This window comes from Ambystoma mexicanum, chromosome 6q (genome assembly GCF_040938575.1).
Source record: "Ambystoma mexicanum isolate Mex_15411 chromosome 6q, UKY_AmexF1_1, whole genome shotgun sequence".
Taxonomy (NCBI): domain Eukaryota; kingdom Metazoa; phylum Chordata; class Amphibia; order Caudata; family Ambystomatidae; genus Ambystoma; species Ambystoma mexicanum.
In genome coordinates, this window is record NC_090937.1 from 1,398,143,340 (window position 1) to 1,398,160,018 (window position 16,679).

At 48.9% G+C, this 16,679-nt stretch overlaps 1 protein-coding gene across 6 annotated transcripts in view; it reads right to left on the reverse strand.

Annotated features, from left to right (window-relative positions):
• The window catches only part of HGFAC (HGF activator), a 1,108,062-nt gene that overhangs the window by 436,160 nt on the left and 655,223 nt on the right, over positions 1–16,679 (reverse strand). For all 6 annotated transcript variants that reach the window (XM_069632041.1, XM_069632043.1, XM_069632038.1 and 3 more), the window contains exon 10: positions 14,746–14,986. In XM_069632041.1, coding sequence (XP_069488142.1) covers positions 14,746–14,986 — 241 coding nt within the window. The remainder of the gene's footprint in view (positions 1–14,745; positions 14,987–16,679) is intronic.

Consider the following 16,679-nt stretch of genomic DNA (forward strand, 5'->3'; position numbering starts at 1 on the left):
TTCAGAATCCGATCACAGAAAACATGTTAGGGCAGTTCTTGAGAAATTGCGCCAGCACAGACTATTTGCAAAGCTCGGAAAATGCGTTTTTCATACCACAGAAGTGGAGTTTCTCGGATTCATCCTGACACCTCAAGGAGTCCGAATGGACTCGCAAAAGGTGGACGCCATCCTCAAATGGCCATCTCCTAGCTCAGTGAAGGGAGTTCAGAGCATGCTCGGCTTCGCCAATTTCTATCGAAGATTCATCCCGGAATTTTCCCGAACAGTCCAACCCATCACAGCTCTCCTAAAGAAAAAAAAACGCTTTGAATGGACTCTTGAGGCCGAACAAGCCTTTCAGGACCTGAAAACCAAATTCACCTCTGCACCTATATTGAAGCACCCGCACCCAGATCTCCCTTACATTGTGGAAACCGACGCATCCAGTTCGGCCATGGGAGCTGTCCTGTCGCAAAGAGACCCAGAAACTAACCAACTACACCCTGTGGCCTTTTGGTCCAGGAAATTTTCTCCTCCTGAAATCAACTACGCAATTACCGACAAAGAGTTACTGGCTATTAAATCTGCTTTCAAGGCTTAGCGTCACTACCTTCTCGGGGCAAGACACACCATCACCGTAATTACGGACCACAGAAATTTACAGTATTTAAGGACGGCCAAGGCTCAATCTTCACGACAACTCCGATGGGCTCTATTCTTTGCGGAATTTGATTTTGTAATTACCTATCGCCCTGGCTGCAAGTATGGTAAAGCGGACGCCTTATCCCGGAATGGCATGGAAGAACCCAATTCGAGTTTAGAACCTGTGCCAATCATACCAGAACAAAGAATCCTAGGCCTAACTTCATTGCACACTATTGAGGACATCCAAACGCAAGTAAAACACCTTCTAGACTCTTCAGCCTTACTGGAATGGAGTCAAAAGGGTCCTCATTACACCGTTAAGGATGATTTACCCTACTTCCAGGAGCAGTTGTTTCTGCCTAGTAAAGAATTGCAAGAACTTGTTATTGCCCATCATCATGAATCATTAATGGAAGGACACCCTGGTATCGCTAAAACGGAGGAAAAAATCAAACGCCACTTCTGGTGGCCTTCTTGGAGAAAAGACATAAAGGCCCTCATTACGACCCTGGCGGAAAGTGACTGACCTGACCGCCATAGCGTAAATAGCGTTTACGCCATTGCACGACGTAGCAAAGTGCGGCTAATTCCGACCCATCGTGCACGAGCACTACGCCATGGCGGAAGTGCAAAGTCCGCGATGGCGGAAATGTCCCCAAAACGCCCCTCACCGCCGTCGTACGGCGCCCTAGGTGCAATTCCGCCACCCATCTGAGCGGTCACCGTAATGAGCGGGATTCGGAAAGTACGGTGACCGTAAATATACGGAAACGGAAGTTAAAAAATGGTCCCGGAACGGGAAACAGCACGGCGTACACCTATAAAATCTGAATTCCCACACAACCATAAAAAATACTACCCTGAGACACATCCCAACCCGTCATCCACCCCAGTGAAAGCAATAAAAATGGGAAAAGTAGCGAAAAAAGCGTGCGACCGCAAGCGGCAGGTCCACTTCTCCCGTGAGGAACTCACCGTGCTCACAGAGACCCTCCAGGAGAATGCTGGCGTCGTCTTCTCGACGCAAATGACCAGGACGGCACTTGCGAACAAGAAGGCCATATGGGCCCTGGTGGCACAGCGGGTAAGTGGGGTGGGGACCGCACCCCGCAACCCACAGCAATGCAGAAAGCGATGGGACGACCTGCGGATACGCGTACGGAGCATACTATCCGCCAACCGTAACATTGCCACAGCTACCGGGGGAGGATCGGAATCACCCATCAAGTTGACCCCCTGGGAAGAAATCTGTGCCTCCACCATTGGAATGGAGAGTATAGAGGGAGTCGGAGGGATGGAGAAAGGAGTGCAGACATCCGAAGAATCAGGTAGGTGGGCCAAATAAAACAATGCTAAATCCACAATGTCCAATCATGTGAAGTACCATGTGTCCACACAGTGCAACAGTAACACATGTCCAGGAGAACGTCCACATACATTGGCCTGATAGCGCACTTTAAAACTCACATTAAATACATAAATAATTAAAAATCCTAAAAACACCCTCTACACGTGCAGCAGGCACACCCTAACTGCAGGCTGCAAAACAACTGCATCCTCAATCCACACAAAAATGAAACCACCTCCAAGCCCCCGACCCAAATCACCCTCAGGTACCACCCCAATGCATGTGATACATTGCCATTCCAATTTCCACAGACCCATTAATAACGCTCGCCCTCCTTTACTCCACCACAGGGTCCGAATCAAACGACGAGCTCCAGGACACCCCTACCAGCACACCTGCAAAGAGGGCCAAGACCAACGGCCAAAGACCCTCCACCTCAGCTGCACGCATCAAGACACGGCAGCAGCACAAATCAAGTGGCAGCACACAGGAGGGAACTTCAACAGGCACCCCAGCAGCCAGCATGCCCACAACAGCACCACCACAGGTCCCCCCAATGGATGCCACAGAGGTCACTGCTTCTGGTGGCAGCAGCACCATAGGTGACACTGCATTAATGGCAGCATGCTCCGACACAGAAAACGGGGATGTCGAAGTAAGATCCATCCATGACCTGTCTCAATCCCCCTGTTTGTTCCATCCCGTACACCATGAGGATACCACGCAGGGGCACCCACAAGACGACGACTGGCCATCCCCCACAAGCCCAAGGCAACATGAGGTGTCCAGCCCCTCTGTGACACCACCGCAAATGGCCATGGCACAGCAGAGGCAACAGTCCCTCGACCAGGTGATCGTGCAACAGCAGCAACTGGCCACGCTCCTCAAGGACCATGCTGATGAATGTGGGGGTACTAAGGCAGCCATAGAAACAGCAACTGAGACACTTAGGGCAGAAATGGAGAGAAGTACAGAGACACTAAGGGCACAAATGGAGAGAAGCACCGAGAGCCTGAGGGGGGAACTGCATGCGACGTCCAAAGACGTATGTGCTGAACTTGCCGCTGTGCGCCGTGTGCTCACTGAGCTCTCACAAACCCTTACGGACATGCATGGACGTGAGCAGGCAGAGACATCATCCGTTGCAAGTTCCGTCCAGGGCAGCCCCCAACGTAGATCTGGGAGGAACCTGCACTCCACAGGCAGGGGTGCCCCTGATACCCGGAGAGGGGGCTTGCAATAGCGTCTGCCCACTGACAATGAGCATCTTCGGACACTGGTGTTCGGGGGGGAGGTAGGAGGGTGGAGGGGGTGTGTTGGGCTCACTTGGGTGGCGGGTCGATGGGGTGTGTAACATAATTTCACATATGCTATAAACATTTCACAATCATCCAATGAGATGTGTGGACATTGATCTTTGTGTACGAGGCCTTTATAGGCGTACGGTCCATATTGTGCATGTTCCAGACACACACAGTGCCACAAGTCCCGTGTCCATGTAACAGCCACCAGGCGTGAGTGCTAGAAGCATGCATCTATGACATTCTGACGAATCTCACGGCCCTCCTGTGCCTCGCGGACTCCTTGAGGTGCTGCCACATCCCCACCCTCATCATGACCATCTTCAGGTGCTTGCAGTTCTGCGTCAGGGGGCATGGGCACATTTCTACGTACGCACATGTTGTGTAGCATGACACATGCCATGACCATCTTTGCAACCTTCTCATGGCGGTACAGGAGTGCCCCGCCAGACCTGCTGAGGCAGCGGAAACGAGTCTTCAGTAGGCCGAATGCCTGTTCTATGACTACATGGGTACGTGAGTGGGCATGGTTGTAGTCCTCCTCAGGCTGGTTCTGTGGGTTCCGGAGTGGTGTAAGGAGCCATCTCTTCAGTGGATACCCGGCATCACCTGTATGTGGACAATAAAGGATGTTTGTGGAATGACATTGCTACGTACGCCCCCCCCCCCCTCCTGCCAGGTCATTGCCGCATCACATACCCCACATTATCATGCATGAAATGAGACTCACCGAGTAGCCAGGATCTGTTCCCCGCGTGTCGCTCCATGTAGCGTGGTATTCTAGAGTTCCTCAAGACCATAGAATCATGGGTTGATCCAGGAAAGCGTGCACAACAATGTGTAATGATCCTGTTGGAGTCACACACCATTTGTACATTAAGAGAATGAAATTGTTTTCGGTTGCGGTACTGAGCCTCCATGGCATGTGGGACGACCAATTCAACATGGGTGCAGTCGATGGCACCAATGCAACCCGGTATGCCGCCAAGTGCATGGAATCCCACTTTTGTGTTCGTAATTTCCTGCTCCGAGCGTGGTAGAGAGATGTAGTCGTCTGCGTGCTTCAGGAGGGTATCGAGCACTTGCAATAGTGTCCGTGAGAACAGTGGCTGTGAAATGCCATGCAACTGTCCGACTGTGTGCTGGTAGGTGCCTGTGGCCAGGAAGTGGAGTACAGACACCACCTTCAGTAGGGGTGGGATGGCGGTTGGGCTATCTATCATGCTGACAAGGTCAGCCTGTGTCATGTCCACAATGGCGGTTATGGTGTCCCGGTCCAAACGGTAGAGGGTGTGGATCTGCTCATCCGTGAGGTTGAACGGATGTGCTCGGAGGCGTGGGATTGCGGGCTGCCTGCGTGGTGGTAGTGGCTGTGCTGGCGGGCCTTGCTGGCCCTGCCTTGCCCTCCTCCTCCTCCTGCGTCTCCTCTGTGCGGCCGGTTGTTGTAGTAGTTGGTGTTCGTCTTCTACTTGGAGTTGGAGTAGTTGCAGTGCTATCAGGTCCCCCAGGGCCAACATCGCTAGTCCGGCCGGTAGCATTTTGGAGTGGGTGTGGTTGTGTGAGGGGGTTGGGTGTGCAATTTATGTGTTTTCAAGCTGTATTGCCTCCACCTGTGGTGATTCATTCCACCTGTGCAAGCTGCAATCCCCTTTGGGCGAGCACGTCCCGCACGCAACACTGCAATTCGACGCATGGCATCTTGCTATTACAATCATGTATTTGATCCCGATGCCAGTGAAATATTGGTTCATATGTTCATTCTGCTATGGTCCCATTGTTTCCCATACTATCTTTGCAGTCGCGAACAAACTTGTGAAGGCTCAGTGGAATGTAGTACTCGATTAACGGTGGACCCTCATGCAGCACTGTACCGCGGTTCACCGACGGGCGGGGCGTCCCATTTGTGAGTGAAGCCACTTTGCATTTTCACACATTGCCGCACTACATGGATGGATTTGTTATTTCAAGCGGTCACAGATGCCTTTTCGACGTGATGTTGCAAATGAGGAATTCGAAGGACGGCGCTTTCGGTCTTCAGCTAGCGGCGAGGAGACGCCCACAGGTCTGACTGCAAATATAACGTTCTATTGTTAAATGTCCTTGGGACAGGGGCCATGGCGAGAATGCAATGATTGATATGAATAGTATGGGATGCGCAATAGCGTGGTGGACGATAAGCCAGGACGTTCCCAAATACTTCACAACACTGGAATTCCGGCCTGGAGCACAGTGGATTTTGCAGACTGCATTACGCACAGACTCAATGGAAATTTCACATGTTATGTGAGTACATAATCAGGCGTTTTCATACCGGGATGAGGGAATGATGTATGGATGCATGGACAGATGATTTGATGGAGAGTTTGCCATGTACAGGGCTTTTTGGAATCTATCCACCTCCCCTGCGCTATGTGATGCAGAGCTGCCATAGTGGGACCATCGTCTATCTGGCCTTGTTGAACCCTCCCTGTCTCGACGCGCCTTCAAACACTTGTGTCTATGCACGTTACTAATCCCATCGAATGGATTCTGTTTTGACAGACGCATGCACACAAACACTCGTTTGTAATAGTGTTTTCACCTCGATATTTATAGTTATGATTCGCAAGTGATATTTGGGTGGGAATAATCCTTTGGAGTGGGCTAGCATGCATATGGCTGTAGATTTAGTGTGATCATTGAAGTGAGTAATACAAATCAAGTTCTGATGGCCATACTATTCTTTTTCATTTCATTTGGGTGACAGGTATCTCCTCCCCTTTTGCCGCTGCCATCTGTATGCCACTCCTGCAGATGGCTTTTACTACCGACACCTGCTGCTTTGAGTTAATCAGTGGAGCACCATTACGATCTTATGGGACGATCGCCAATGGGCCACATGCCCTTACGCGGTACTAGTGGCTAGGAGCAACATTTCGACCTTTCAGCTGGACTAGTGCCTACCTAATGGGACGGCCCTGCGGTTCTAGGCGCTTCCATGTTGCCTTTTTGAACGTGAATGTAGCCCCTGTGTACCATGAAGGAACAGGGCGTCACACAAGAAGAAGCTGGTCATTTATTGCGGATGCAGCCCACAATGATGAAATATATTTTGGGGTTCATGACCTAATGGCTGTATGGGCTTGGTGATTTTGTGGTGCATTAAATTTCTATTCTGATATTAACCGTGTAGCGTTATTCTTTGCAAGTAATGTAGCATATTCCTATTTGTGGAGCGATGTATTGTGAGTAGATCTGCATTGGGTTCCGGCTTCTAAGTATTGTTGCGTGGTACTGTACTGGCCGCGTTTGCCTACGAAGCCCAGTGTGGTCAGGGATAGGGGCTACCATTATGACTGTTTTGATGATGTCATGCTCAGGGGCGGGGGATTAGCTTTTGTGTAACAGATGCCGGTCAGCCAGGTGGATTGGTGGAATGATGTGATTATCAGTATATGGCTGGTCACAGGTGCCTGTGTTTGCGTGCGTTTCTTGGAGGGAGACTGAGGTCATGTCCATTGGAATAGCTTCTGTATTCGTGCCATCTGTGCCCTGCAGCTCCCATTGGCCCCTCTTCAGATGTGCCTGGCTGCTCAGTCACTCTGCCAACTTGTGTGGTACATGCTTATGCTGCTGGTTGGTTTGTTTACTGGCAGGAGTACAGGGCTAGTGCAGTCTGACTCAGGATACTGCTTTGAATGTTGCCTTACACTGGTGTCAGTCGATGGGGGGGGCCTGTTTTTGTTTGTCTCATTTTTCTGCTCATGTTGCTGTACTTGAACCTTCACATGCCTGTGCTGCATCAGTGCGGCAATGGTGCCATGGCAAATATGGATGGCCACTCACAAGGCACTTGGAGCCCCTAGATTCATTTGTTCGTTGGCATGCATGGGTGACTTGTACATTTGACTGGTTGCATTGTGTGACTTCATTGCACCTACGAGGAGTTGTGCAATGTGGCCAGGGAGTGGTGTACAGGCACTCAGTAGGGCCGTTTACGGTTGATTCGCGATGCCGTACTTCTCACCATGGCGGAATGGTACTTTCCGCCATGCTTGATGGCGTTAGGTACATGTCCGCTAGGGTCAGAATTCGCGTACCATTGCGCCATGGTGGTAATTACGGTTTGCCATGGCGCGCGTGCACGTACTTGGTGCAGTTAGCGTTGGCGTTCACTACGGTGTCGCTAATGGCATCGTACTTTACGGTGACGGGTCATAATCGCACCGAGCGCTATTCGATGGCGGTATTCCATTTCCGCCATCGTTTTTCGATTTCCGCCAGGGTCGTAATGAGGGCCAAAGTCTTTTGTATTGTCTTGCGGAATTTGCGCCCAAAACAAGGGTCAAAAGAAAAGGCCAGCCGGCCTACTTCAACCCTTGGATATTCCACCGGCACCATGGCACACCTTGTCAATGGACTTTATAACTGACCTGCCTCCTTGTGCTGGTTACAACACTATCCTTGTAATTGTGGATCTATTCTCCAAAATGGCCCACTGTATCCCTTTAAAAGGTTTGCCTTCAGCTTCCACCTTGGCCAAGGAATTTCTGGAGAATATAGTTCGCATACATGGTTTCCCTTCCATATTAGTCTCGGATCGTGGAAGTCAATTTATCTCCCATTTTTGGAAGAAGTGTTGCCAACTAGCACAAATAGATGTGCGGCTATCCACCAGCCACCACCCCCAGACCGACGGACAAACCGAGAGAACCAATCAGACTCTCGAGCAATATCTTCGGTGCATGTTACACCAATCCGAGTTAAATTGGAAAGACATCCTTTGGATCGCAGAATATGCATACAACAATTCAGTGCATTCTGGAACCGGACAAACTCCTTTTTATACTTTGTATGGTCACCATCCTCGGACCTCTGATCTAGATCCACCTCTGACCCTGTAAATGCCCGCAGTAAATCATCTGCATTCCACAATAACCCAAGCCTTCAAAGAAGCTGCAACTCATTTACAGCAAGCCAAGAAAAAGTATAAAGAAAACGCTGATTTGCACCGAAGTAAAACTCCTCCTTACCAACTAGGAGATCAAGTATGGCTAGCACCGAAACATTTACCCCTCAAGGGCCCGCAAACCTTCAATCCCAGATTCATAGGACCTTATCCCATCAAGGCTATAATCAATCCCGTGGCCTTTAAACTGGATTTACCGTCTAACATGCGTATTCATCCAGTTTTTCATGCATCACTTTTGAAGCCAGTACAACCAGGGACCCGACTGTCCAAGCCTCCAGACCCAGTTCAAATTGAAGGGGAATTAGAATTCGAAGTTAAAGACATTTTAGACTCCAAGGTGTTAAAGTCCAAACTCTTCTATCTTGTTGACTGGAAGGGATATGGACCTCAGGAGAGATCGTGGGAGCCTAGTAACCATGTTCACGCACCTCGATTAATACAAAGGTTCCACCGGAGATTTCCGAACAAGCCAAAACTCCCGGAGGGAACAACCTTGGGAGGGGCCTTGAGGGGGGGTACTGTCATGATGCCTACCTCCAAGGAGCCAGGTCCGACCCAGCAACCCCAGAGGCAGGCATCATTTCCCCCAGGGAAGTGCCAGCGGGCCCAAGCTGGGGCCCTTTGGACACAGTCCTGGCGCCTTAGGTGCCAGGCTGATGTTGGACCCCTGTCCTGGCGCCTTAGGCGCCAGGCTCATAAAGCTAGACATGTGTTCAAGTGTTTTAAGGTGCACTTACCTGATGCAGACCATGCTGCTACATCCAGCCCCTCTTGAGGCCTGAATGGAACTACTTTACCTGTGGACCTACTTTCCCCTGGGTGTGGTCGGGGAAGGATACATACCTGATCGGTGGAAGGATACATACCTGGAACTTCTTCCAAAGCTATTTAAACCACGCCCGATCAGCAACTCACGCTTCGCGTTGTTCTGCTCCTCGCAGCTGGACGCTCACCGTGTCAGCTCCTGCATCTGGACTTCAGCCACGCCTGTCAGCATCCTGGGTCACCTGCTAAGAGAGAATTGGAGAGAAAGAAGACCTTACCTGCTAAAGCTGCATCACAGAGACTTCACACCGACGATCCTGAAAGGGAAGACATCATTTTAAAAGCTTTTTGCTCCGATCGCTGCAGCGCTGCATTTCACTCACCTTTCCTGGGCACCTCCATCTTCAGCAGCGATCATCCGGATCCGAAGCCACTTCCCAGAGCCTAGAGAGAAAAAGACAAGAACACAAGGTGAGAGAAGGAAGGGAATAGGAAAAGCTCAGTTTCCTTCTAAGACTTACCTGTTGGGTCATTCCCATTTCATTTCGGGTCCTGCCGCTTCCTGGCATTTCGGACCCCGGCCCCTATGGGGAAAAAAGACAAAGACATTGAATGAGCGAATGCAAAGACAGTACCCGAACGCTCATCCAGAACTTACCTGTCATTTACTGGAACTGCACGTTTCACTTCAGGTCGGCGCCATATCTCCGGCATTCCGAACCCCGGCCCCTAAGGGGAAAAAGACATAAGCGTTAGCGCTTGCTGCAATAAGACAATGAACATTATTAAGCTTGAACTTTTGAACTTGCTACAGAACTCTTACAGCGCCTTACCTGAATAGTCAACTTATTTGAACTCCCATCAAACCTCAATCCAGTGAAGTAACTGGGTTTCAACGCGCCCCTGCATCAGAAGCAGGATGGAGAACTCATCCTTCCAGACCCTAAGGTGAGACTTCACAGGGAATCGAGGAAGGGTATCGTGGAGGGTTGGAAGGGAGTGGGAGGCTTGAGTATTATTCCGTCAGTAGGTAATACTCCCTTTTCACGCACAGGGGAATATTCCTGCGAGCCAGTGAGTCCATCTTCAGAGTCCTGCGCTTCACCATAGAAGAAGCATCAGCACTCGAAGCCAGACCTGCGCCTCCGTGGGAATCAGGTGAGCGTGACAGTTCCTTAGTGTCTTTTTTAGGAACGAAGAAGAGGGAAGCACCGGCTGGGGATTTGGAAGGTCGGATAGTACCATTTGTCAAATTGGTGTCCAGATATTCTCAGAGAGATTTCTTTTCTGGTTCAGATAAAATGAACATTCTCCCGAATGGAATTACCGCAGATGGGTCTGTATCAATCGCACAATCCTCTGGTCTATGAGGTGGGAGAGCTTTAACAATGGCTGTTGAAAACACATCTCAGTATGTTTGGTATGCCTGAGGAATTTGGATAATGTTGGATACAGTTACGGATGGTTGCTTGTGCTCCTGGAAGTCCGCTGAAGGACCTTGCAATGTGGCAAGAGATAAACAATGAGCCGAGAAACAAGGACCCTGCTGCCCAATTGATGTATGGATTGGACTTCTGTAGCCAAGGCATCCTAAAACCATGGGGTAATGGGCAGATTTTTTGATGTCAAATCTAAGTATTTCCTGATGGTTATTTATTGAAAGTAGTAAGTCCTTGGTTTGGTGAGTTATGGGTCCAGAAGACAAGGGTCTGCAATCAATGGCTTCAACAGGTTGTACTACCTCTTTGGTTTCGCGAGCAATGTGATGGTTGGCAACCCAATCATGATTGTCCAGTCCACTAGGGCCAGGATGGGGTAGGATTCTTCTTTGGTAGGTGACAAGAATGTCTGTAGAATCACTAGAGTGTTCTGTCCTGGAGATTTCAAGGAAGGAGATGAGGAGCAGACATCTTTCTCCCGAAGCTGTGCTCCGCTTAGGACCGGGAGCTGGCGTTACCCAAACGCGGAGGTGGCGCTATAGGACATTCTCTTACAAGGTGTTTATCAGAGGCACAATACATGCACAGTCCTGTATTAATCTGACAGATCCTTTCTTGGGGAGAAATTGGTCCTCGGAAGGCGCCTAGTTGCATGTGTTCTGGATCTGAGGCTTGCGAAGCAGCTGTTTCTTTGGGGCAGGGATAACCTGTGGCTGCCTTTGGGGATGTTGACTTAGACTTCCTTTTCTCTGCCTTTCTTTCCTGGATCCGGAAATCAATCTGTAGGGAGAGGTCCATGAGAGCTTGGAAGGAACTTGGGCGAGCTACCCTAGCTAATTCATCCTTTATCTCGTCATTTAAACCTCTTCGAAAGAGGGTGAAGCTGGCTTCTTGGGACCAATCGGCTTCTTTTACTAGCTGTTTAAAGCGAGTCGCATAAGTGAGCATATCCTGAGTCCCTTGTTGGAATTCAAGCAGTCTTTCTTGTGCACTGTAAACAAGTTCTGGACGATCAAACATTTGACCTTTGACCTTTGCTCGTGGGGTGGAAAAATAGTACGGTTTGAAGGTGAAATGTACTAAACAGAAATCAAGGAAGGCACGTAGGGTTTTTGATGATCCGTCATAATTGTCCACTACTCCCCCTACCAGGACACTTTCCTTGGCTGCAGAGTCACGAGATAAGACTAACTGATTTAATGCCGCATTCTCAGCCTTGAGGTTTTGGACTTCAGTGGTTAATTCTTGCATACCTCTCATGAGGTCTTGAACTGCGGCTTCCACATCTGCTTTTGTATCAGGCTTGAGGCGTCTCAATCGGTCACAAGTTTCTCCCCTTCTCACCTGTTTCTCTTTACTTGCGACCTTCTTGGAAGTGGCTTCTTCTTTCGTACTGTCCGAGACTTGAATAAGCCTGGGCACGGGTCTTCGGATTCCAGCGTGAGTTCTCCGGCTGTCCTTCGCCGGGTAGCGTTCAGTATCCAGGAGGTGGAACCAGGAGGGAGATAGAGTTCTAGGCTCGGAGCAAACCGAAGCGCCGTAGGACCGAGCACAGGATTAATCCAGGAATAGGGCACAGATAAGAGGTAAGGAGGGAAACGGACGGGGCTCCAGGAATAAGAAGAAAGGAAAAAAGGGAATCAAAAGAGCACGGAAGCGGACTCTGACAACACACGTCTAACTACTCCAAGCAGTAGCGTTGAGACGCGTAGAGCCGTGGGGGCGTGGCTGTTTTCTAGGAAGTCAAACGTAATAAGCAAGGGCTGGTGTGCAGCGTTTCGGAATTGTCACCCATGTTGGGAGGATCACAGAGTTCTTACGCGGTGCATCATGGACCATGAAGTCCAGAATGGACGAATTCGGCAGTTCATGACAGCTGTTGCAGTAGTCCAGCCTAGAGAGAATCAGGGCTCTGGAGACAGAGAGCTTCTGGGGGAAAGTGAGAAAAGAAAGAATACCTCTGAGGAGGTGCAGCTCGTAGTGGGCCTTCTTGGCAAGGTCTGTGATGTGAGGAGAGAAGGAGAGAGTGGAATCGAAGATGACACCAAGGTTTTTTGCCTCACAGGAAGGCGAAGGAAGAGGGCCGAAGGAGGGCGGCCAGAGTGAGAGAGGGAAAGCAGGAGCAGGTGTCCCAATGAGAAGGATCTCAGTCTTACTGGCATTAAGGCAGAGATCATTGGAGGCGCCCCACTCCTGAATCGTGGATAGACAGTCAGGAATTAGCTGTAGAGGAGGCTGAGGGAAGCCTGAAGGAGAGCTGAGTGTCATCTGCATAACACTAAAAGTTAGAGGAGAAGGTAGAGATAAGGTGGGCCAAAGGAGCAAAATAGACATTGAATAGCCAAGGTGAGAGGTTAGAGCCCTGGAGTTTAGGACCCTGGGGAACACCACATGTGGGGAGAGAGGTGGTGGAAGAGAAAGGCCCCAGTTGGACCTGGGAGGATCGGTCCAGGAGGAAGGTCAACCAAGCCAGGGCCTGATCATTGATGCCCAGGGTCTCCCGGAGACGACTGATGAAGATGGCATGATTGACCATGTCAAAAGCAGAGGAAAGGTCAAGGAGGATGATGACAGAAGGAAGGCTAGAATCAAGATTAGTGAGCAGATCTTCACGGGTGTTCAGGAGAGCAGTTTCCGTGCTTCTGGCTACTCTGAAGCCAGACTGATGGTCATGGAGACAACCAATAAATTCAGTGTAAAGAGTAAGCTGGGAGATGGCTAGCTTTTCCAGGAGTTTGTCCCGGAAAGGAGTGATAGAGATTGGGTGGTAGTTAGCGGGATAAGAAGGATCGGCAGAAGGCTTTTTCAGGAGGAGGTGCACAAGGGAGTGCTTGAAGAGAGAGGAGAAAGTTCCAGTGGTAAAGGAGTGATTGCAGAAATTGGCCAAGGCTGGAGAAAGGGTGTGAATGTGGTGCTTGATGATTCTGGAGGAGCAGAGGTGCACCTGCTTGGACAACACTTTCATAGATCAGACTTGTCTAGAAACATCATCATGAGTGGTCAGAGAGAAAGAGGAGAAAGGAGGAGGAGAGGGAGAGGCGGCCAGAGGGGGGTCAGGAGAGGTAGACAGAGAGGAAAAGGAGAGAGATGTCCTGAGTTTTAGTGGTGAAGTGAGAAGTTAGAGCCATACAGAGGGCCTGGGAGGGAACAGGAGAGGAGTAGACTGCAGAATGATTGGCCAGCTCCTTGCAGATTTTAAAGAGTTTGGCCGTGTTGTTAGAGGCCGCAGAGACGCAGTTTGTCAGAGGATGTGCCCAATGCCCTCCACTTCCTCTAAGTCACCCTTCACTTGCGTTTCAGGGTGGCGAGATCAGAGTCATACCAAGAGTTGCACTTGGAGGTAGGCTTCAGATGGATTCTCATGATAGGGGCAAGGACATCCAGAGCATGTTATCATTTTTGTTTAATTTGCCCTTCAGCAGGATCTGGATTTTCTCAATTATGTTGGAGACAAAAGTGTCGATGTGGGTGCAAATTTTGGAGAATAATTTTGCTGCAAGCGAGGAAGAGGGAACACAGCAGTATTTGAGTGTGGAATAATGTACAGGATATATTCAAGACATTGGCCATTGAATTTTGGTCAAAATGGGATTATGCTTCTGGATGAATAGAGAGCAATATTGTAAGGCTTCCAAAATGAGATTATGTAATCCATAGATTGAGATTGATGCTATTGCTTTTCTTCTAGTTTCCGAAGTTGTGTTTAGTCACACTGAGGTCATGCATACACCAGCCATTAGGGAGTTTAATTTGTACTGGTTTAAGCATAATTGGTACAACCTTGTCAAGGGCAGTCATTAATTCACAATTAAAAAGAGCAGTAGCAAGTCAGAAGTAAATCAGATTTACCCCTAGTTATTTTGTATGAATCAATCCGACTTTCTCTAGGAATAAATCAAGAGTAAATCAGGGTTACTAGAGATACTACTTTGCAAATCAACCCTTACGTAAGTGTCTAGGACCACTGAACTAATTTAAGGGGTTACATATCTACCTTGGAAGCAGGGATTGCATTTACCCGTGTATTTCTTTATTAAAACACAAACAGGCAAGTTTAGATTGTTTATGTTTGTATGTGTAGCGCCACCTCCCCTGCTTGTGAACCGCATGCCCACTCTTTTATTAAAATAATGGCTGAATTTATCATGGTCTCATTTGGGCCAAAGATTGCTTATTCTGCCTGTTACTGAAACACTCACTTTGATATCTAGACGAAACATATGTGCGGAATAAGCAGTGATTATTGTCTTAACTGCTTTTAGCTCTGATATTTGCAAGCATGGAGGAATAATATACTGAAAAATATGACTTTACCTGTTAGAGAAACAGTGTGCTGCTGAGACAACCCAGCAGGGATGAATGAGGCTTCCCCCACAGAAATTCTCTCCAATGTATATGGCAGCCAACCATGGGTGTGCCGCAGGCAGTGCGGACGTCCCTCCTATAATCCGGCCTCTTACGATCACTCGTTTCTCATGCTTTTTACCACATGTTGGTATTTGTACGAATAGTGCATTGGAGGTAGCGTCGTCACGATTATTTATCCTTGCATATTCTGCAATAAATAAGGAGAGAATGTCACAACTCATTACCATTTTAATTGACATTGCCCCACACGCGATAATTAGAACTTTCACAGAAGCATGTACTTTCTATAGGAGTCCAAGATCAAGCAAAATATTGCTGCACTTTACACCGCTTGGGAATAGTGAGGAAATGTGAAAGATTGGCATGTGACTGAGCATGGAAAGGTGATGATGAGGCTGAAGAAGTCAAGCATCAGGTAATGATTGGACAGGAAGAATATAGGACAATTGAGGATTTTGCAGCATATTATAGAGAAGACAGAGCTCCCAGTGGCTCAATAATGCCTATAAAAGTATTTTTTCTAGATTATGGACATTTCTGAGATCACAATCAAAGTCTAAGGACACTCATCGTAGAGCATAGAGCATTCCATCAATGCAGCCACTAATACCACCTAACAAACCTCACAAATCCATCCCCTACCACCACAAGACAAATGAATAAACAAACAAATAAACAATACAACCATCCCAATGCCTCTCCATCCCTCGTGGCCAAGCTGTACAATTCCTCCCAGACAGCAACACCAAAGTGGAAGCCCCTTTCAACGCGCTTCACATGGCAATGAGATCTACCGCCCGTAGGAGCATTCAGTCTGAATTCCTCCATAAACCCCCACCCCGTGGGAGCATTCAGTCTGAATTCCCCCTAATCCCCCCACCCCGTGGGAGCATTCAGTCGTAATTCCACCCAAACCCTCCCCCTGTGGAAGCATTCAGTCTGAATTCCACCCAAACCCCCGCGGGAGCATTCAGTCTGAATTCCCCTCAATTCCCCCACCCAGTGGGAGCATTCAGTCTTAATTCCACCCAAACCCTCCCCCAGTGGAAGCATTCGGTCTGAATTCCACCCAAACCCCCCGCCCTGTGGGAGCATTCAGTCTGAATTCCCTCCAAACCCCCCACCCCCTGTGAGCATTCAGTCTTAATTCCACCCAAACCCTCCCCCCGTGGAAGCATTCAGTCTGAATTCCCCCCAAGTCCCCTGCCCCGTGGGAGCATTCAGTCTGAATTCCATCCAAACCCCCCACCCCGTGGGAGCATTCAGTCTTAATTCCCCTGCGCTTCAAAAGTTTGGTTTCTCAGATATCTAATAAAACTGAAAGATGTATCTTTATAACTTTGCTTTATAGAAGGTACACTGCAAAATGGTGCCAAATCAATCATAGGGTGGACAGTTACATATTTCTAGGGAATGAGCGAGGTTCCACTGTTGAAACGAATTGGGCAATTTGCCCCCTATGTGTTGTGGAAAAAAAGCATGTCGCAAGACAAATTTCAACCATGGAAAGCACTAAATTACGGGTCTCTCCCACAGGTGAAATTGCAATGATTTTACAATTTCGATGACACCTAAATAGAAGAACATTTTTTTAATTGTGAAACGCTTTATGTGGGAAAAAACGGATCCAAAGAATTTCGCCCACACTTATGATATTTCCACTGACACAGCATCACGTAGTGTAAGATTATGGGCCTCATTACACGGACGGCGGTAACCATGGCGCTTTTAGCGCCATGGTTGCCGCCGGTATTTTACCAAGTCCGCCATGGTGAATGGCGGAATTACTGCCCTATTCCAAGGTGTGTGGGGGCGGTAATTCCCCATTCACCATGGCCCTTCCTCAGTCCCATTTTTGCCCCATAGGGCTCAATGGGAAT